The sequence below is a fragment of the Lynx canadensis genome, chromosome A2, assembly GCF_007474595.2.
Source record: "Lynx canadensis isolate LIC74 chromosome A2, mLynCan4.pri.v2, whole genome shotgun sequence".
NCBI classification, from domain to species: Eukaryota; Metazoa; Chordata; class Mammalia; order Carnivora; family Felidae; genus Lynx; species Lynx canadensis.
The window spans coordinates 124,426,142-124,449,648 of record NC_044304.2 but is presented as its reverse complement, the minus strand read 5'-3'; the positions used below and the strand labels follow the sequence as shown (position 1 = coordinate 124,449,648).

Genomic DNA, 23,507 nt, shown 5'->3' with positions numbered 1-23,507 from the left:
CGATCCATGTAAGGCCTTCATTCTGTCTTTGCTTGTTGGAGGGGCCCAAACAGTACATCATAACCCAAGCACAGGCCTATGGATATGGACAATATCTGTGCTGCAGATCACATTCATTCAGGATTTCTTCTTTCATCAAGTGGTATGCTATCCATGTTAAGTCACTGTTATCCAGTCAAAGCCAATGAAGCTGAGGGTTTTGAAATGCTGAGTAATTTTCCATTACCTTTCTGGAAATACAATGTAATCTCCTATATTCCGTTGTTTCTCATTTTTTTTAATGCATGACGTTAAAAAAAGGAAACATACTCTCAGGGCCGACATCAGAAAATGGCATTGTCTTATCTCTGACTCAATGAAGCTCAGAGACAAAAAGAAAGAAATGTGGTCAATTGCCACTACTGATCAATTGCATATAGAATAGATTTAGGTACTGAAAAAAAAAAAATCATACTGACTTAAAAAATGCTGGTTGATAATTGAGGAACTAGAACATCATCTAATTCATTTTTGCAGCAGAGCCAGGCCTAAAATGGTACATTAAAAGCTATGACAACTTTGCGACTTAAAACTTAGTCTCTCAGCTCACTCAGCTCTCCCTTGGTTTGGGGCATTAGGACCTATTTTCATTGCCTAAAGCTCTATTCATTTCTATTTGGCACAGAGGCCCCTTTTAGTTTCTTGTGACTGAAAGAAGCTGAGGACAAGATCAAATGAGGTCTGCTCTAGCCAAAATCAATGAGGCTGGCTCCCCCTGGAGTAGTGGCCTCGAGGGAGTACAGAACAATTTGAACCAAGGCCCTAATAGAGGGTGACTATATGAACCCCCACATCTGCACCTTGGCAGAAACTGCCATCTCCTTTCTCCTGGAACTGAGTGCGGCTGGTAATCTCACTGAATCATATAAGGAATAAATCAAGCACAAGCTATGAAGTCTAGGCTCCCAAGTTATATGTTGTAAAACTCCGGACATGTGACCTCACTGGTAAGAAGGGTCTAGTAACAGCACTCAACTCAGAGGGGTGGTCTCAACATTAACAGAGTAATGTCCTGTGACTATACAGAAAGTCTCAGTATGCATCAGTGATGATGAGATGGAAGTGTTATAATGACCCGTCCTCACTGGAACCCCCTACAGGCCTTCTCACAAAAGGCACTCCTTCGCCTCTGGGGAGGGCTTCAGGGGAGGATGGACAGGAAGTCCAACCATAAGACCCTTCAACAAGGCACCCACACTTCTGGAAAAAAAAAGAGGCGCAGTAGCCAGGAAGAACAGAGCAGGGAATATAGTCTGCTTCTTTAAAAAAAAAAAAAAAAATTAAATTTCCCCAGGCAATGCAAGGGAGGGGAAATAAGCATTTAACAGGGTTTCCATGGTAGAACTAAGTTATCTTCCAAAGTCCTATGTTGGCCCCTGAGGAGGGAAAATGTAAACCGGAGGAAAGGCTGGAAAGATGCCTAGAAGCAGAAAGGTGGCCCCTGGGGCAGGAGCCGGGCCCAGACAAGCTTTGACAAGACCAGGAGGGGGAGGAAAGGTCTGCACTTGGAGAGCTGGATGCTCCTGGCTCAAATGAGGCCCCCACAGAGGAGATGCTAACAAGATGCCACGGACATAAAGAACGCTGACCTCCCCACAGCAAGAGGACAATGAAACCCATCAACCCTGCCACAAGTGGCAGGACTCAAGTAAAGCTGGAAACTCCACCACTGCCTGTTGGGGCTAGTTACTTGAGCCACCAGGTTGGCACAGCATCCTGTTTTTGTCTTGTAGAATAAGGAAGCCCATTATTACCAACATGTGCTGCAGGAGTTCATTAGCAGTGAGGGTTCCCCAAGGACTGGCATAAATGATGTGATCCCATTTTTCCCAATGAATATTTATAAGCAGACCATGTTCAAGTCTACTTATTGTATCTCCCTTTTTTTTTTTTTTTTCTTTTATGGGAGATTTTCAGTTTTATGTCTGAGGCTTTTTAAAGCAAGACTAATTAGGGTTTTTTCCCCCCTTTTTTTCTCTCCCCCCTTCATTCAGTTGTGCAATAGCAACAGCTGTTGTTTTTTTGTGCCTCATTTGGCACTCAAGTAAAAACAGCAACTTTTTGTTTATAATAATAACAGATGTGAATAAAATTAAAAGCTGTCTATAACAGAGAAGGGAGGACATGTCCTGAATATATGGATATATTTTTTCATTCACTGGAAGGTATTGAATAGGTTTGACATTTTCCCAAAATGCATAAAACCTTGAAAGGTTTCAAGTTGCCGAGGTGAACTCAATGAAGCTCAAGCCATAGAAGATAATGATTGCTTTATTCAGCATGCTGGAACTGTGGGTTTCTGAAAAGAGATATTTCCATAGGGGCACTATTTCCATTTTGGGCTACAGTGGAGGCCAAGGTTAGAGAGGGAGAACGTCAGTAAAGGGGTCGGGGGTGCTGCTAGGCCAGAGAAACCCCTTGGGGAGTTTATTAATAAACAACTACATACACTTTGAATGGCGAAGGGAAGAAATCTCTGATTTGGGAAGAGGAAAAAGAAAAGAGAAAAATATGGTGTTCAACAGAAAACCCAGCAAAAGGATCAAGAGAGCAGATCTAACAGGAGTTGGAGCCATTAAAACAAAGAAGTGGGAGAAGTCAATGAGAAATAGGAGACTTGGGTCAAGTGTAAGGTAGGAGCTATTTTCCTACAAGGCTAGAATTTGGGTGGGAAGTGCAAAAAAGAAGGAGAGAAATTTGCAAAGGGGGTTTGTGGCTATTGGGGGACCTAGAAGTATCAGGAAATCTAGATTCTGTGTTCAGAAGACGGCATGTGGCCATGCCACAGGTAGGACGTTTCCCAAGACCTGAAGGTAAAGAAAAAATCAACCTGCATTCCAGACATACCTGCGGGCAGCTGCTGATGGGAACGCACTGTTTCTTTCGACACTCTGTCTTGCCTTTCACACAAGCACAGATGGTGCAATTAACAGAGGACCACATCTCTCCATCCTATGGGAGAGAGCACAAGATTCTGGTATCAGCTGGAGGCTGATGGGAACTAATCCAACAGGCTGGGATTTCTCTGCCAAGGAGAGCATTTCTTACTCTGAGTGAGAGATCCATCATCAGACTAAATTACTCTGAGGTGTCTATCTACACCTACCCAATTTGAAGGTGTGTGTAGGTGTGTAGGTGTGTGTGTGTGTGTGTGTGTGTGTGTGTGTGTTCCCCTTCCAGGATATAAAAAGAATTCTTATGCATCTAACCAAACCATATTTGCATCGTGCTCCTCCTACATTGTTTACTTAGCTTCACCCTGGAAGACAAGCATGAGTTGAACATGATGCAGTAGCAAAGGTCTAATGTTCCTGTGTGATAGACCTGAAGTGTTTAAGCTATTCCAGGCAGCAGCAGTTGAGATGTACAAAGGTAGTGAATTTATTCCCACATGTGACATGGTTCTGGACCACACAGGGTATGATCCATTCAAAGAACAGAGGCTAATTCACAGGACTCTCATTGCCCAGGCAGACACTTGATCAGCAAGCCATCCAAATATGTGGAGCCCAGATGGAATACTCCGAGATACCATGCCCCTGCCTGTCTGATACTTTCCTCCCTAAAAGCTAGATAGCACCTTGGGACACATTTTCTAGCCCAGAAAGGGCTGTTTGAGGAATATTTTTGGCTCATTGAATCTATAATATGCAGTTGCCAAATACCCAGCCACAAGAAGCCCTGTATCTCTGGAGAACACACAGGGATGTGCATCCTAGCTTATGCAAGAGTAGATTACAGGCACAAGGGTTGGATGTGAAAACAAAACAAAGATTCCTTCCTGAGTTTGTAGATATAAGCAGAAAAATTTGTTAAAAACAGAGGAACTATCTCAGATTTTGATGATGACTCCTCTTCCTTTTCCTTCGCACATTTTGAAGCTATTTAAGGACTACTAGAACCTTTTATTTCTCGAGAAACAAAGACCTAACTGAATCTGTCCTAAAGGGCATCTGACGAGTCCAAATTCTCTGTGTGCACATTTCTAGGACTTGGCGTTTCAAAGATGACTCTCTGTAAATTATTTTAGGCTTCATCACATAAAGGAACCTTTGTACAGGAGCCTTGAAAGCACTTTGCACACAATACCAATGTGAGAGGGGGTCTATTGCATCCAGGTGCTCTGGAAACACAAGAATGACTTTATGTAAAAAGGATACATGAGTGGCTCTGAAAGCCTGGTGTAAATACAACACACATGTGACCCCCTTCTTTTGGGCATGACACATCATGTCTTCTTACTGATTCCATAAGAATCAAGACTCTCCTTCCAACTCCATCAATGCAAAAGGAAATCTGGCCAAGTACAACATGAGGATCTCCCACATCTGACTTGATTCTGAGGGTCCCAGTCTCAAGAATGTCCTGAGATGATACCTCAGGTACAGAAAGACTCCCTCCACCCAAAAAACTAAATGGAAAGCAGTTTGGACAAATACAACAATCTTCATCCTGACGTTTACATGGTCACTGCACAGCTATGCTGTCAGAAAACTACGGGTAGTATTTGATAAGTAGCAGATGGTCAGGAGACAACCATGCTAGGTCAGTTGGGGCAAGGCTCTCTCACCTTTGCTCAATGGCTGTGCCAGCATGAACATCCTTACCTGAATATCTTCCAAGTGAGAAAATCTCTCTTTGAAAAAGCAGCTTTGTAAAAAGTTCCAAAAGTATTAAGCTATAGGACCATCAGCATCTTGGAAAGGGACACTGAGCATCTCTGACTGAATGAGATGTCCTCAGCATTTGGGCTCCCATAACAGTACCATCCGGAGGTGGGTGGGGGTGGAGGGGTATCTTCAGCTCAATCCCCATCACTGGATGACCACATTTGGAAAAGGCAATAATGTTTTACAGGCTTAAAACACTTCATAAAGCAAAAATAAAGCTGAAGAAAACCATTTTTTCAAACAGTTGCTTCTCTGCCCCATGTATATTTGATTTTAAAAATATGTATATATATTGCCATATAAATAATTACATTTGTGCACGCATAGACACACACACACACACACCCCATATGTGTGTACAAAATATGGAATACTCCAATCTGCCTTTTATCTGGAGCTTTTTACATTTCAGTATAGTACAATAGTTCCCATGAGCTTGGCTTGTGACATACCCGGAAAACCTTGTTGCCAAATTTGCACACTTTGACATCTTCTGGAGGCACTCGCAGGAGGCACTCTTCACAACAGGTCTCCTCCCCTCTGATGCAGCCACCAGGGTGGGAGCATTTCTTCTTACATACTACAGTAGAGTCCTGGGGACCCAAAGGCAAACCAGAAATTAAAAATGATTTCCATCTCTACCAACCATCTTACCTGGCCTTCCTTTAACAATCCACAACTAACTGCTTTAAAACATATTCTGGGGGCACCTGCATGGCTCAGTTGGTTAAGTGACTAACTCTTGATTTTGGCTCAGGTCATGATCTCACAGTTTGTGAGTTCGAGCCCCATGTCAGGCTCTGCCCTGAGCATAAAGACTACTTGATTCTCTTCACCCCCCCTTCCCCCCAAAAAGAAAACATATTCTGAAGAAATCATATTTTAACTTGTTGTAATAAATCTTTCATCTACTTCAAAATGTTATTTGCTGACTAAATATCCGGATGAGAAGGTGAAGAAGCTATGAATAGTGTGACATACCCTCACTACTTTCCAAGTGTTTATAATTTAACGTTCAAGAAGCTGATGATTCCACTCTGGCCAGCGTGTGGCAAGAAGGTCCAACTCACTATGGGCCAACCAGTTTCCCTCTTCCTGACCTTTTCCTCTTGCATGCTTTTCATTAACATGACTCTCTTGGGTCTCCTCAAGGGCATTTGCCACCTTTGAGGAGTTTAGCATAAAGGCATGATATCCAATCAAATAGCAAAAATTAAGAGCTAATGTTCCTCCTCAAGATAAAATTCCTTAGTGTGTTCCATGTCCACAGAAGAATTGAATGAGCTATGCCAAAACTGACCATTCTAGACTCTTCTATAAAATATGTAATCTTTTTTTTTAAATATGTAATCTTAACCAGGTCGCTTAACCTCTGAAAATGATGAGTTTATATCTGTAACTTTAAGAGGTATGGCTTGATTTCTAGCCAAGTAAATTGTGCCTGCCAATTCATTGAACAACATGTCGAAGAAAAGTTCAGAGCAGTTTAAGAAAAGTAAACTCTTCTAGTTCCCCATCCAACAAGATGCAATTTCATTGGAGTAGGTTATCAGCTAGAATGAATGTTAAGAGCAAAATATTTATGAGACTTGGTGGCAGGCAGGGAGGGAGGAAAGCAGGGTCCCTGGTATATGGACAATCCCTTCACAGTGTGGAATTAGTATCAGACCAATGATAGGGAAATGAGACCAAGCCCTCTCCTTAGTTAGTATTGAGAGATAACTCATTCAAACAGGTTGTATAAATCAACGTATGTAACTTCGGCAGCTTCTATGTTAATCCTATGACTTCAACAGGTACTTCTGGTATTATCTCCTATACTCCTACTGACTTATCCATCTAAAATTACTATAACAATGTGATGATCCTTTTAAGAAAATGGCATTGGTTGTCTTTTATTTTTAAGGTTCTACCACATCAGATAATGGATAGGACTCAGCATTGGACAAGACCAGGGGGGAATGCCAGTTCATCCATTAGGTATGTTATCTTGTGCAAATCCATCTCCGTGAGCCCCAGATTCCTCATCTTCAAAAACCTACTTCTCAGGTTTATTGTGCAGCTTAAATGAAATATTTAAAGTACTTGGCACAGTTTCTGGCACATAGAAATTATTATAGGTCAACTCATTAATTGGGGGAAAAAAAGTCCTTTGCCAAACTGCACGTATTGATTTCTAGTTTGAAAAACAAGGACACATACTAGCTCTCAAGTAATGCATACTTCATGGTAGACACACCAGCTTTCATTACACACACACACAAACACACACACACACACACACACACACACACACACACACACCACCCATTAGATCATATGCCTGGCACTAGTTTAAGCAATGAGAATATTGAGATGGAGAGATGTGCTTCTGTCTACAAGGAGCTCACAGGGCAAAAGGAGAGAGAACCATGTGAACTATTAAATTGCAATATAATGTCATTAACAGAACTAGTAAAGGTATAGAGGTAGCAGAAAAAAGGGACAATTACCTACTTATGTGAGTCCCCTAGTTAGTCACTAGGGGAGGAGCTAACATCTGAGAGAGGCTGTTGTGCATGAAGAGGAGTTTGCTATTCAAATTGAAAGAAGATGAGGTCGCTCAAGGTAGAGGAATCATCAAATATGAAGGCACAAAGATTCTGTGTTTTAAAAATTGGTTTTAAAAATAAATCACTGCCATAAAGACTCTGTGTTCAGAGTACTATGAAATAATTTCCTGCACCTGTCATGGCACTGGGTGGAGATGCTGGAGAGGGAAGCTCCAAGCAGATAGAAAATAATAATGATTATCCAAAATGACAATCCAAAATTGTAGCCTGATTCTTGAAACATCCAATTTCCCAAAGATGACTGTGAACTCATTCTCTCTCTCTCTCTTTCTCTCTCTCTCTCTCTCTCTCTCCCACACACACACACATACACACACACACACACACACACACACACAAATCTCTTGAAGGAACAGTATTAATTACACTTCTTTTCAGCACTGAGAAATACTGTCTGATCTCCTCTCAAAGAATCCGTGAGACCCAGAGCAGTGCAAGCATAACAAATTCCCATCCGTGGGACGTCTGGCTTTCCTGCAATCAAGAGAACTTGGGGATGTGATGTGTTTCATCAAAGGTTTAGCATCCTCAAGAGGAAGCTATAACCTGTGAAATTCCTGGAGAGGAAGAGAAGTCATGAGGATGAAGGCCAAGGCAAACAGAAGGAGTGGCTATAGGTTTAGCATAGGAAAATATAAACCATGGAAGAGAGGAAGGAGTCTCAGGAAAGTATTCTCAGGCTTGGGAAATACTCAGTGTTCAGTGCCAGGGAACAGACAGTTCAGCCCCTACTCGGCCACTTCCCTGAAGTAGTGCATGCTTCTTAACAAAGCATGCCTCAAGTAATCAGGAACTTCTGAACTCTAATCCCAGCTACTGACTCAGAGCTGACACTGAGCAAAACTCTCCTCCTTCCCTCTCTAGCCCTTTAGCTATTAAAGACAAAACAACAACCATCACCGCCAAAATGTATTCTTCTAAATTCATGTCACACAGATGTTTGCATTAACTCACTAATGAATGATTCTAAAATCTTCCATTAAGATGGTTCTCTTCTTGGTTTAAAAAAAAATCACTGTATAAGCACAGTCAATGAATGTGGGCCGTGTATTCCTTTAAAATTCTGGAGCTGCGGAATTCTTTCTTTACCAGTCATTAGGCTTCTGGTTGCCTTTTGAAAAAAGCAAGCAATGCTTTTCTTACTTTTCAAGTAAGAAATGGTACAATGAACAACACATAAATACTCCCCTCTCAAACTACCAAGTTTATCTTTGTGATGAACTGTAAATCCTTGCCTTTCTTTTCTCTTGAATGTGATTAAAGTCATTTTTATTATGTGGTATGTTAAGGAGCTCATCTCGGATAGTTAGAACCAGAGAACACTGCCAGAGACGCTCTGTGTCTGATTTTAGAAAATACCTTAGGACAGTCCCTCAGACTTTAGTTCTCACCTCCAGAAGCTAACTTGTAGGTCCTTAAGCATGATTTCAAGTAGTAAAATGGCATTGATAATGCCTCCTTCCAATAAATGACAGATCATTATGTTTGGCTATAAAGTTAACAGTAACGTCCCCAGTGCAATCGTTGTTGGATCACAGCCCCTCAGAACCACCTTACCCGGCAGGTGCATGCAGTGCAGTTATCATAGAGAAATGAAGATCCGTTGTCATAAACATCACTGCGAAAGAGGCAGCTTCCAAACGGAAGGTCAAACACTTTCCTCTGACCTAGAGGGAAGCAACGGCATGGTTAATGCAAGACAGAAGCCAGGATTTCCCACTTTGTCATCAACAATTCTATCACAGGACTGTTAAACATTCTCACAAGACCAGGTAAATCTGGTGCACAAAAATAGTCCTCGGCCAGATGTTCCCTGGAGTAATTAATTTAGAAAGTTTTTATTATAAAGAGCTTGACTCCACACTGAATCTTGTAAGTTCAACAAATCTTTATTACCATCATAGTGAACCAAGATGACCAGATCTATTTGACCTGCCCTCGTGGAGTTCACAGTCTACCGGTGAGACAAACTCACAAAAATGATTTAAATACAATATGGTAAGTTCCAGAAAGAAGACAGTCTGGGAACTGTGGGGACAGGGAGGACAGAGAAGACTTCTTGGAAGATGCAATGCCTCGACTGCATTTTAAAGAATAAGTAAAATTATCCAGGAAGTAGGTATTGGCAGGGAAGAGGCACAGGAAGTCAAGCTATTCCAAGAAGGACTAGAATGAGTGAAAAGGAGAACCAATGATATAGCATCTCAGCTGGAGAAATTACAAGTCCATTGGTATAAAGGATGGCACTAACTCAAAATGCACATAGAGGCAGAATCCAACCCACATGTCAAGTGCCCAAGCTTTCACAGGCATCACACTTCTGTAAAATTAGCTTGATTTTCCCTGATATGAAGATTTGATTTATGATCAAAAGGTCCAAAAAGTAACCCCAAACAAAGAATGCAATCCAATTTCATCTTTTCTTTCAAATTGTGAGCTTCTACTCCCTGGAGCATATAAAAACATCCCTGACATGTTGCTTGAGTCAAGCAACATGTTAAGAAGATGAAGATTCATAATCACTCATTAGATTTACAACCACACTCTTTCTTCTTAAAATGTTTTATGTTGTATTTATTTTTGGGGGGGAGAGAGAGAGAGAGAGAGAGAGCGAGCAGGGGAGGGACAGAGAGAGAGGGAAACACAGAATCCAAAGACAGGCTCCAGGCTCTGAACTAGCTGTCAACACAGAGCCCAACATGGGTCTTGAACTCACGAACCGTGAGATCATGACCTGAGCTGAAGTCGGACACTTAACTGACTGAGCCACCCAGGCACCTCCACACTCTTTCTTCTTATAGAAAGATTAAAAGCAAACTCTAGTTTTCAGGAGGCCCAGTGAAATGCTGAAAATACCTACAGGCACATACTAAATGCCACTCTCAGAATTCAAATTGTTGGAATTACCATTAACAGGAATCACAAAAAACGCCATCTTCCTGTTAGAGTCAACTTCAAGGCTAGGATACGGTATAGATGCAGAATTAAATTACTAGCTTGGTTCTTACTACCAGAAGTAAACTTGCCTCAAAAGATGACAGTGAGTTATAGTCTGGGTCCCACATATGGACTCCGTAGTGACCTTGAGTAGTTCTCCAGGCCTCACTTAGTTCACTTGTAAAATGGTAACAATAATGCCTCCTTGCAGTAACATACCACCCTCTCTGCCTAAAATGCTAATATGAAAAAAAAATAAAAATAAATAAATAAATAAACAAACAAATAAATAAATAAATAAAATGCTAATATGAAAGTAGGCAACCGAAAACCCTTTCGTGGTTAGACAAAATCTAACTAAATGACTGTATTTGCTCCTAGCAAGTATTAATAATCCAACTAAGACAGGCATTCTTATGTGCACCCCCAGGTCCTGAGTTTCTTGAAGCTTGTGGAAGCTTGCAGACTAAATTAGAGGACTGCCTGCAAAATACAAAATTCTGCCTTTCTCTAGATTTTCCTCTAGGCCCTGAGGCATCAGAAAGCTGTGTGCAGGCCATCTACTCAATTATTTCAATTAAGCAATGTTTAAAAATTGGGATAACCTGGTTTGCCTTTTTCTTATCTTTCATCTACATGTGCTTCATGTACTTTATAAGTGACCTTAATTCCTTTTAGGCAAGAGGCAGGATATAGATACATAAATATAGTCTAGCTTCTTTCCCTACCAATGAAAATACATTTTATGGTTGAGCTCCACATTATTCCTCAGAGGACCTTTCACCTCTTAGAATGAACTGCCCCTTCCTGTGTTCCCATAGCTTGGAGCTTTTACTACATTTATAGTACCCAATATTGTGGCATAGATGGATGAATGAGTAGGTGAACAAATGGATGGATAGATTGGAGAACTGATGCACTAGTAGGTCACCAAATAAAAAGACTCTTCAATAATATCCCCCTGAAAAAAATATGACCAACTACTTACCTTATCACTCAAAGATAATTTTTACCTAAAAATATTGATGTAAAGTCTTTATCATAGAGCCTGGAATTCCCTAAACAACCCCAATAAGTGGCACATGATGAGTGTTATCGTTATTAGCGGTGGTAGGATTCAAATATGATCCTAGGCTGTGTCATTCTAAGAGGTGCGTTGGGTGCTCAGTATACACAAACGTCTGATGAGTCTCTTCATTGAAAATGAAAAAAGAGAGCTAGAGAATGTTGCAATGCAAAAGGCTAAGGTATGTCATGTAAATGAATCCTGTCAAAGGAATATGTCATAGCAAATTGGTGTCCAACCAGCCAAAAGTCTGATTCGTCTAAGATTTCAGGATCTAGAAAGTATCCTAGTGTTTCCTTTTTTTTTTTTCCTTTCTGTCTTTTGTTGTGTGGGTATATTTCTTTTTACCTCCGAAGAACACAAAATCTTACCGTAGTTCCAAAGTCATCATGGCCCCAAATTAAGATGAAACATTCAAAAGAGTGGTTCAGAGAGTCCACATTCAGCCTAATTTAAGCCATTTCTACATTATTCCACTGGGGTTTAGCCTAACCAAAAACGGTCTCATTTGGGAGAATTAAGATTTTTAAGTTTCCTAAGACTTACTGTTCCTTTTGTAGTCTGTCTTATGACCACAAATGGACAGAAAAGTCTGCATTCAATACAACAGCCATTCCTAATATGAGAAGCTTCTGAGTTGACTCAGCACATCCATAGTATGGGCTTCAAAGCATTAATCAAGTCTACTTATCTTCAATGTCAGGCCCCAAATGCCACCTCTTCTGTAATGACTTTCCTGCTCAGATGGAATGCTGTGTCCACCATGACCAAAAGCATGACGATTTCAACAACAGTGAACTGGCTAACTCTATTCCAGGAGTACAAGCACACATTGGCAACCCAGGAAGCACACGTATCAGTGGAAATGTCTTTAATCAGGCATGTATAAACAATTTTCTTTTGTTCTTTTAATTACTTCATAGTTACTTAAAAAGTATTACATGCATGTGTGTGTGTGTGTGTGTGTGTGTGTGTGTGTGTGTGTACATGCAGCAAGAGGGCAAACATTAGATGAAGGGTTGACAGGTGAATCCTGTAAAGAAAAGAAAACTGCCTTAGTTTAACAAGATACCTTTATTCAACAAGTTGGTTGTAGAAAGACAGACTTTAGACTATGGTTGTGATAAGCTGGGAATGAAAAATATCAATCAACAGGAGATTCTGGAATTGAGAAAAGCAAGCTATGAAAGAAAGGAGAGAAGATTCAGAAAAAAGGGTGTGGACAGTAACTGATAGGACGCTGGAGCCCAGATACACAGTGACATTTTCCTAAAGGCATAATAGCTGAGACCTCTTAAGAACAAAGGGAGGATCCATTAAGGATCCATTTCATGTTGTTCACTGTGCTCCACTAAAAGGTAATCACCCTCACTGACCACAAACCTTCAGTAAAATCTACTACACAAGCCTTGATTCAGTAGCACCACAGAATGTGAAAAGACTGGAGGGGAATGTCCCTGCAAGTACAAAATGATGTTGAAGGAGGAGGAAGAGAAGGAGGAGGAGGAGGAGGAGAGGAAGATGAAGTGGAGGTGGAAGAGGAAGAAAGGAGAGAGAGGATGAGGGGGAGGACGAGGGGGAGGAGAAGGAGGAGGAGAAGGAGAATTAAGAGAAAAACAGCAGGCCAGGGGTGACTCGGAAATGTATTAGCCTCCTCAAAGATCCCTCAAGATTCTAGTGGGGTTGCTGGAGGATTTTAGTGGGAGATGCTCTATTGTATTCACACACTGGGTCAGGCTACTTTTCTTTGAATCTTAGTCTGACCTCAACTAACTCAAGAGTTTGAAGATCATGTGTAAGAAGCTGACATTCGGATTATAAACAAGACCTAAAGGATCTCTTGCCCTAGAGACTCTCCATCACAGGCTGTCTCTTTCAACTGGCAATGTATATGCCTCTCTCCACATCACCACGGAGGCTTGGCAGCAGCAGGTTACAGCCTGGGCTTAGGAATCACAGGAACTCATATTCAGGTATCAACTCTGTAACTCACCAGCTGTGCCACCTTCTAGGAATCTACTCCCCTCTCCTGCAATAATACTAACCACAGCATGTATATTACATATCAGAATGATATACTTAGCACCTATACGGCACAGCTTCTTGAGAAAATTCAATGAGAAAAAGCATGTAAAGTGATTTTCATAGTACCTAGGAAATAGCAAATGCTCAATAAAAAATAGCTCATTCTCCTTTCCTGTTGGTTACTTTTCATTGCTCCCTTCCAAACCTCTTGCTTTTGGTGTCATCCTCCTGCATACTTTTGCCTCTAAAAGTAATACTAGTCTATATTCTTCCATGTGTTAATTTCATATGCCTTTAAAATACTAATCATTTCTACCAATTGTTATATGCCCAATGAAAGACAGTTTCTTCAATACTGCTCTCACCATCAGGGGTTATCATCCCAAGTTGCCTGGTGAACCAGGTTTACAGATACGAGGAAGCACAAGAGAAAAGAAACACCTGTAGAGACCTCAGACAAGAGATAAACACCGGGCACACCTTACATTCCTATAACCAGAAAAAGCAGTTATTTCTAATAAGCCATGAAACAGGACAACCTGAGAACCCCAACATAACAATGTGAATGAAGACTCTCAGCAGAAACTCCCAAGAATAAATTACATTGTTCTTTTATCTGAAAACAGTCACTCACCCAAACATTTGGGGCAGCACTGTCCTGGAGGAATGTGGCTAAGGTGTTGAGGACAGGAGAGAATGGGACAGACTTCTCTCACGCACTGTGTCCTGCCTCCCTGAAGAAAAGAGAGAGAGAAAAAAGTACATTTAGAAAAGTAAGTGCATTTATACTGTATAATCAAGATACCTGAAACAAACCTAGGGTCTTCCCTGGTATCGGGTCCTTGGGGTGACGGCTCAGATCTGTGTAATTTCTCCCAACTATCCTTTTTCCTTTTATCTTCTCTGGAGGCCACATGAACTGTACCCTCGAAAAGACTGTCCCTGAAGAGATTATTACAGTATTACCTCTCCCCACCCACCCACCACCTTTCTTTACCTTTTTCCTTCTCAAGACTAGTCAACTATCTTCATTGGCTTGAGATTGGAGGCTTCCAGTACTAAAACTGGGAGAGTCTTAGGCAAACCAGGAAAAGTTGGCTTCCCTTTCCGACACCCAAGCAAGCAAAGGAGTCCTCTGGGCGTTACTGAGGCTTTTCCTCCTCTTTTGGACCCTCATCTTTCTGTAAGTTCTGCAGACATCTTCCTCCAGGAATACTTCCTTTTCTGTAACTGCTTAAAGGTATTATTAGGATGGCTCTCAGAGGTTTAGATTTCATGAAGCAGCCAATCCGCTGAAAATGGATATGCTGCCAATATTCAGAAGAACCATTTCACTGAATTCACTCAGCTAACCAAACTTTTCTATCACAAGTAGAAGGCAAAAGATGATTGATATTGGAAGGAATGGCAGAGGCTTAGCAGCCTATGGGAGAAGTTCTAGAGCTTTCAAATTTTTCCCTGCCCCTCATTCTCCACCTTTCCTGTCCTCCTTTCTGACATCCATTCCTTCCTTCTTTATCCCAGCATGCCCCCCTTTCTCTAGCCATCAGTATCTCTCCCCTCTTTACAACTTGAAGATGCAACACGCCTACTCCCCCTCCTCGATGCCTCTGCCGTGGTGTCTGTTTTCCCAGACTCAGCAACTTGTAATTGAATCTTCAGAAAGCTGGGGCAGGGAAAAAAAAAAAATAGTGCTTTCTAGTCAATTTACACCCAACACCTTTGTAAGGTTCATGTGAAAACTATCCTGTGCAAAATGAATTGCTACTAAATTTATGAATAATTTATTTTTTTTCAGAAAATCAGAAGATTTGGTAAATAGATCACTAGACAAATGGAATTTCAATGGATTGGCTTCTCTGGGATTTGAGCTAGAAAGCAAAGGAGTAGACCCTTAGGTACCCGCTGTCTGAAACCGGTAATTTATATCTCAAGGGGCCTCAGGAAATGAGGAACTCACACTGTAAAGAAGGGAAAGATTCCCTGCGGCATTTCCTCACACCTTCTCCACCACTTTATGCAATAACACCAGACGTTAGCCGTCTGGATCAAATTCATGCCCATCCTAGCATACTGCTGCCATCCATTGTTTCTGCTTTCCCTTCCTGCTCTTGCCATTTTTATTATTACAGTTTATTTTTTGGTAGGGGTGGATGAAAAGGGTAGGACATGTTATGTCTTTTTAAATATTTATTATTTTTAAGCCACTTGAATGTCAGATTCTTCCCCAAACCAAGAGAGAACATACAAAAATACCACAAAAAGCTCTTCTGTTGTTTTTACATTATTTCCAGATCAGCAAGAATCACTAAAAATCTCCTAAGAATCCCTGGCTGTTTTCTGTGAGGTTCCCTCACTCAGCTCTGCATAATCCTAAAGTCTGGCCTTTCACCAGACTTCAGAAGCACATAACCTGAGTCTAGGTCAGACACCGAGGTCTGCCCCAGCTTATACATAAACCACAAAAGTTAAATCTAGAGGGAGGACAGAATGCTTCCCTTAACTTTTAATTTCAAAAAATTTCATCTGCAAGCAACTTCCTAAAATCATGAAGCCTCGGGCCACATGAGGCTGCCTGTGTGTTGGCTTCTCTTAGGTGCACAGAGCACATATTCTTTTCATTGATAGTCTCTGTTCTTGTTGGATCAGCATCTATTTTTCAAGCATATTTGAAAGTCAAAATTTTTACGAAATATTACATAATTGCATAGGAGTTAACTTGTCCAGCACTTCGGAAAGCTGGCAGAAGATTAGGTGGGCTCCAGTAATTTTTCTTACAATAAGGTCAAAGAGCGGATTTTGCATATATAATACAAATGCAGTTTGTGTTTCCCAAGAGCCCCTTAAAGTAACTTGAACTGCATTCTGGGTTTGCTGGTTTAGTCAAGTTTTATTTTGTTTGGGTTGCAGGATCGTGGCACAGCCCAAGTCCCAAGGCTGCGTTCCAATTAATACCTCCAAAGAAAGTGCCAGGCTATTTCGGCTCACAACCTGCTTCTGTGATTTCAACTCAGCAGGGAATCTGGTTAAACTATGAGATGTGGCTATGCTGTAAACTAAGAACGTTAAAATAGCAGAAGTGAACATTTCTGTTTCTAAAAATGTACTAATTCCTACTGTAACTGCACTAACTCCGGCTCTGTCAGATTAGCACACTCTTTTTAACCAGCCTCCCTGCCTCAGCTCTCTTCCACGAACCCACCTGGAAAGTTCCATATGGCCAGGATTCATTTCCAACATCCATCCATCATTTCATTATTTGATCAAATAGTTGTTTAAGGCCTAGATACGCTGAGGATACAGCGGTGAATATAACATACAAAAATCACTCACCTTATGGAGCCTATGTTACCATTGCGCATGTCCCCATGCTAACGTGGAGGATGAGTTGCCACTGCATTTGGGATAAAGTTCAGGCTAAAAGTCAATTGTAGAAGCAACTATAGCCTCACTAAAACCTGCTTCTTTTTCTCCTGACATAGACCAACACTACATTTCTCAGACTCCCTTGCAGTTAGGCCTTACGACTGACTACGTTCTGAGCAACAGGAGGTGGATGGAAATAAATAACACGCTTCTAGGCCTGACCCATAAAGGTCTCTCACACTCAGTGCTCCACACTCTCACTTTCTATCTCTGCTACATGGATAACCACCTGAATTGAGGGGATATCAATAACCCTGCACAGAATGGAAAGAGCTTGCTTCCCTGGGTCACCATGTGGAAGTCTATCCACTAAACACTCACAATGAACTATTAAATGAGCAAGAAATAAATTTAATTGCATTAAAATACTCAGATGTGGGGTGCCTGGGTGGTTCAGTCAGTTAAGTGTCCGACTCTTGGTTTTGGCTCAGGTTATGATCTCACAGTTCATGGGATCAAGACCCGTGTCGGGCTCTGTGCTGAAAGCGCAGAGCCTGCTTGGGATTCTTTCTCCCCATCCCCTGCTCGCACACATGCTCTCTCTTTCTTTCTCTCTCTCTCAAAATAAACAAACTTTAAAAAAATAAAATAAAATACTCAGATGCATTAGATCTTTATTACCACAGTTAGTCTAGTTGGTCAAGATACCCCATAACCTTCTCTCCCATCTCCTTTCCTCACAATATCAACCTGGAGAGGAGAGTCCATTATATATTTTTTATTGTCCCCAGGCACGTCTGAGGCCTTCCATCTTCTTCATATGTACCTCTTTCCTTCTCTTCCCTCATCATTGACCCCTATAAAAATCCTGCTTCATTCAAGGTCAATTTGGGGCCTCTTCTCCCCTGTGAAACCTTCCACACCCCTTAATTTCCCAGTGACCCCCTCTATCTTTCCATATCTTTCCCTTTCTCATGTATATTCCTGTATTCTTGACACATACATACAAGTTTAATCTGGCAAGATGACACTGGTTATGCCTTCAAGCTAGACTTTGGTGACAGCAAGGACCTTTGAGCCTAATATCCTTCAGGAATATGACGGGCTCAAGGAAATAACTCAGTAAAAATTTCTTAAATGAAAGGAAGAGCCACCACACATGATGGGCCCTAAGAATCTAAATGAATTTCTCAAATCACTGTGAACTACAGGATGCTGATAAGCTGGTATAGTTTCAGGGCTGTCTGCGTCTACTTACCTTGTATCTCCTTGGGTTTTACACATTTTAGGTACTAACTAAATGTTTGTTGGTGCTGATATATCAAAAAGCAACACTCAACTTCACCTTCTAAGCTGGCAGGATTTCTAGGACCCCATGTGTTTTGTTAAATGTTTGAAAATTTCTATATGGTTAAAATACACAGGGACTAATCACTATTCTCATCTGGTCAACAAGGAAAGGAACTCTGGGAACTTCCACAGTACTGGTGAGTTACGATTTCCACCATTTTTCTTTAGTTTGTTCTTTACAGGTGGTCATTTGTTCTTTACAGGTGGTCATTTGGTCATATCCAAGTGCTTCTCCAAAAGTGGCTGTTTTTAAAAGAAAGACATGAAACTTGTCCCGAGTCTATTTTCTACCCCCTTATTTTTGTCTTAGCTGATTTAGTCAAGAACACAATTGCTTGGTGTGAAAGTTTACCCTAGACTAGCAGTCTTGCTGCATAATAAAATCTATCTTCCTGAATATAGTAATGAATGCAAGATGATAAAACCACAGCCATATGCATGCAGGATTCTTCCCCCACCCCTGAGGACCATTGAGAACTGAGGGCTGGAAACCATACTGTAACGTATGACATAGCACTCATCCCTTGAACAGCATGCAGACTCGGCTCCCCAACAGGAGGCGGGAAGCAGAGTAGTACATTTCTAACCAGTTAGAACTGGTTAGAATCAATTATACTCAACCACATTCTAGAAGGATTTTTTTCCCCCAACGTTCAATTGTTTGAAGAGAATGGAGTTCTCCATTGATTCTAGATGAAGGTGAGAACAGGGGAGAGAAGACCGAGAGGGGCTAGTATAGGGGAGAAATATACCTTGAGTGCAAAGAGATTATGTGTGACCCACAATTCTTATATCATAACAGTCAATGAATGGTACAAAGCTGATTTGTGAATAGAGTACCCACTCTGAATTGCAAATTGGGTCCAAAAACTTCACAAGAGGAAAAGGATGTCCTTATCCATGCTTCTTTTTGGCCTGCAAATTTATTTTGGTAAGCTTTCAGAGCATGCCAGTTACTTCCATGGGTCTTGGTATTTAGCCTCCCCTGTTCTTGGCCAGTGTAGAACAGAAAAAAATCAAAGCAAAGATGGGCAGTAGGTAAGCTGTCCAGCTGAGAGAGCAGGAGTAGAGTGGACAATGGAAGAGAGAACACCCCAAATTGTAATGAGTGATGAGCCTACTTAGAGAAATGTATTTATAGATATGCTACATACACAAGGACACATGTATATACATATACACATGCTATATTGACATATATGTATATACCACTACGGTATAATAACTTGTGTGTGTGTGTGTGTGTGTGTGTGTGTGTGTGTGTGTGTGTTTGTGAGAGTTACTCACTAGACCAGAGTTTTTCAAATTTGGCATTATTAACATTTGGGGTCAGAGAAGTCTCTGTTTTAGGGAGCCATTCTGTGCATTGTAAAATGTTTAACAGCATCCCTGGCCTCTATCCACTAGATGCCAGTATCACCCTTTGTCCCCTGGTTGTACCAAACAGAAATATCTTCAGACATTGCCTAATGTCTCTGGAGGACAAAATCATTCCCAGTTAAAAACCACTGTACTAATAAACCAATGCTTTCTCAAGCCACAGCCCAGGAACCTGCATTTTTAATAACTTTCCCAGATGAATTAAATGCTGCTATCCAAGGCACTGCATTTTGCAAAATGTGTCACTCATATGAGCTTCTAACAAGCAGCATTTAAGGCTTATTAACCTTGTGAGTTCCTCCAGCAGCTAGCACATATCCCAGCTTATAACTGTGCTCCAGACGTGTGTTCTGAGTGATAGAGCACATTTCTCAGGTGGGGGAGTTGTCTCTGGGACATGAGCCAGGCCCTACTTCACCTCGCTAGGGGCTGGGGGCCACTTTTACTCAGGCTTGTGAAGGAAGAGGGCAGCAGGAGGAGAAGGGAAGATGCAGTTGTGGTTGAGGTTGATGGGGCTGAATTCACCAAGTGGTTCTGTGCTGAGACCAATGCAGGCTTTATCATCGTAATCTGTGAGGACTCTGGAAACTGTCTACCCCAAGAATCTGAACATTGTGCTACACATGGGCTTATGTTTCCAAGTGATAAAGTACAATTTAACTTTGATTCTATACACACAGGGTCCAGAACACGTCAGCAAAAGCTTGACCAAAGTACCTATTCTGACCCATAAAAATCTTGAGCAATCACCCTTGAAAAGTGCCCCCCTGGACTAACAAAAATAAAACCCTTTTATCTTTCATACCTATTCAAAGAACCATGACCTGATGCTCTGTCTTGAGAATCCAGCCTAAAACAAATTCCTTTTATTTTTTCCATCAATTAACGTCTCCAAGTCCAATTGTATTGTTGTTTATATTATTGCTCTGGTTTCCTATTGCTGCTATAATAAATTACCACATAAACTCAGTGGCTTAAAACCACACACATTTGCTATCGTACAGCTCTGGAAATCAGAAATCTGAAGTCAGTCTCCCTGGGCTAAAATCAAAGTGTCAGCAGGGCTGGGTTCTTTCTGGAGACTCTAGGGAAGAATCTGTTTTCTTGTCTTTTCCAGCTTTCAGAGGCTGCCAGCCTTCCTTGGCTATTGGCCTCCTTTCTTCATCGTCAAAGGCATCAACAAAACATTCTCAAAATCTGTATGACTCTGACCCTTATGCCTCTGTTCAAAAGGACTCTTTTAAGAGGGTCCATCCAGATAATCCAGGATAATCTCCTGTCAAAATCCTTAATTTAACCACATCTGCAAAGTCTCTTTTGCCATATAAGGTCATAGTCATAGGTTTTGGGGATTAGAATTTGGATGTCTTGGGGGTCAGGGGATCCATTATTCTGCCTACCACATATATTGTTAAACAAATGACATTTAATTTCACTGTGCCATCCCAGATGTAATATTTCAGGCCTAATGTGACTACGAAACACTAAAATCACCCATTCTATCAGCCTTTCCCTCCTTAAAGAAGCTAAATCCCCCCCCTCCTTTTTTTTTTTTTTTAATTTTCTTTTAAACGTTTATTCATTATTGAGAGACAGAGAGAGACAGAGCATGAGCAGGGGAGGGGCAGAGAGAGAGGGAGACACAGAATCCGAAGCAGGCTCCAGGCTCCGAGCCATCAGCCCAGAGCCCGACGCGGGGCTCGAACTCACGGACCGCGAGATCGTGACCTGGCTGAAGTCGGACGCTTAACCGACTGCGCCACCCAGGCGCCCCTCCTTTTTTTTTTTATCAGAAAGAAAAAGATAGTTAAGAATCTCAATTTAAATCCTGGTCAGGGCGCCTGGGTGGCTCCATCGGTTAGGCGTCTGACTTCAGCTCAGATCATGATCTCACTGTTCATGGGTTTAAATCCCACTTTGGGCTCTGTGCTGACAGCTCAGAGCCTGGAGCCTGCTTTGGAATCTATATCTCCCTCTCTCTCTGCCCCTCTCCTGCTCACGTTCTGCCTGTCTGCCTCTGTCTCTAAATAAATTAACATTAAAAAACAACAACAGCAACAACAAAAAACCCCACACAAATCCTGGTCATATGGTTGCTGAACTGAGCAAGTTCACACCCAATTACTGTTTGTTCTTCCTACGCTCTTCCCTAGTCATTTCATTGTACCTTTCAGAAGGTGATATGCAACTCAGACAATCTGAATTTCACATCCTACGCACTCTCTCTTTATTGTTATAGGCGACTCATAAATGTCAATGGACATCTTCAGGAGCAACGTTTTAGGTGTTAATAATGTAGGAAAGCTTTCCTGTTGGCCAATAGGCCCCTTCAGGGTCAGCACGCTGGCCATGCTGGTGAGCACTCATCCCCCAAGCTCAAGCTCCCACCACGCAGTATGTTGGCTGTTAACCCTCTGGCCTATACTGGTGAGCCCCGTAGGGACTTCACATCCTCTGGTGGCCAGATGACTCCCAGAGAGTTTGACTGCTCATCATATTCAAAGATGCTTACAGAAGAATGCCTGTACTGGCATCCTCACGGGTTTGCATGGCCCTACAGTGCAAAACTAAACTACAGCTTAGCCTGCTGGCAGCATTATCAGGCCAGCTTCCAGCAGATGCAGAAACCAGCAGGTCCAACTGGGTTGTGGAGACAGCGCTGGGCTTAAGTGCACACAGAGGCAGAGCCAGAGTTTGCAATGGTGTAAAATAAATATTAGATTCTTAAATAACCAGGTGATATAAATACATTTACTACTGTTTCTCTAACTTCATTTTATTTATTTTTTATTTAAAAAAAAAATTTTTTTTTCCAACGTTTATTTATTTTTGGGACAGAGAGAGACAGAGCATGAACGGGGGAGGGGCAGAGAGAGAGGGAGACACAGAATCGGAAACAGGCTCCAGGCTCCGAGCCATCAGCCCAGAGCCTGACGCGGGGCTCGAACTCACGGACCGCGAGATCCTGACCTGGCTGAAGTCGGACGCTTAACCGACTGCGCCACCCAAGCGCCCCTTTAATTTTTTTTTTTTTAAACGTTTGTTTATTTTTGAGACAGAGGGAAACAGAGCATGAACAGGGGAGGGTCAGAGAGAGAGAGGGAGACACAGAATAGGAAACAGGCTCCAGGCTCCGAGCTGTCAGCACAGAGCCCGACGCAGGGCTTGAACTCACGAACCTCGAGATCATGACCTAAGCTGAAGTCAGACGCTTAACCGACTGAGCCACCCAGGTGCCCCTCTAACACCATCTTAAAAGGAAGTTTCCATATTGTGTTTGCTTAGGTCTCGCATTTAATGGTAAAATTTGCCTATATTCCTCGTTGAATCCTCGTTCTTAACTCTGTCTTGTCACTCAGCTGAATGGCGGATTGTTGTTCTTGTTTTTGTGTTTTCATGTGCTTGCTTTGGAAAAGAAAATTTTGAAATCCTTCCTCCTCCCCACACCCCACTTCACACAGAGGCTGACACACACATTGCTGATAAGACTGGAACACCGTTTGGGGCGAATTCCAACTGGTTCCGGGTTTCCACAAACATCTTACTGTATTCTTTGTCTATTTTAAAAGCAGGAAAATAAGACCACCCTATGGGACCACGCTCAGATGAAACCTCTAAAGAAATGCCCTGGGAAGCAAGGGATGGGGAAGGCCCTGTGAATCGGAAGAGGTTGGCCAGCAATAGTATGTTTGGTGTCTACAAGCAGGCACGGAAGGATGGCTGGAAACATAAGTGATCTTCCCTGAGGAATGTGAAAACCCTTCCCAGGGCTCACAGAGCAGAGCAGTAGGGGCTTACTGATAAGGTCTGAGAATCTGGTCCTGCGATGCTGGTGAGCAAGGGTGTCCTCCCTCTCTCAAACAATCGATAAAATAAGCAAATAAATCCACAAGAGAACACCCTCCTACTATTGCAGATTCCAAGGGACCTCCCAGACCACCCCAGTAGGATGCTTCTCAGCTACCACCCAAAAAGAAAAAAAAAAAAGGAAAAGAAAGAAAATGAGCCCTTTTCCTTTTCTTGCCTTTTTTTTTTTTTTTTTAATCAAAGTTCAATCTTTCA

General features: G+C 41.8%; 1 protein-coding gene across 2 annotated transcripts in view; it reads right to left on the bottom strand.

Moving 5' to 3' along the window:
• Nucleotides 1-23,507, bottom strand: part of BMPER (BMP binding endothelial regulator) — a 251,171-nt gene that overhangs the window by 103,021 nt on the left and 124,643 nt on the right. For both annotated transcript variants that reach the window (XM_030308210.1, XM_032592428.1), the window contains exons 7-10: nt 13,984-14,083; nt 8,879-8,988; nt 5,162-5,302; nt 2,887-2,991 (exon numbers count right to left, since the gene is read on the bottom strand). In XM_030308210.1, the coding sequence (XP_030164070.1) occupies nt 2,887-2,991; nt 5,162-5,302; nt 8,879-8,988; nt 13,984-14,083 (456 nt within the window). The remainder of the gene's footprint in view (nt 1-2,886; nt 2,992-5,161; nt 5,303-8,878; nt 8,989-13,983; nt 14,084-23,507) is intronic.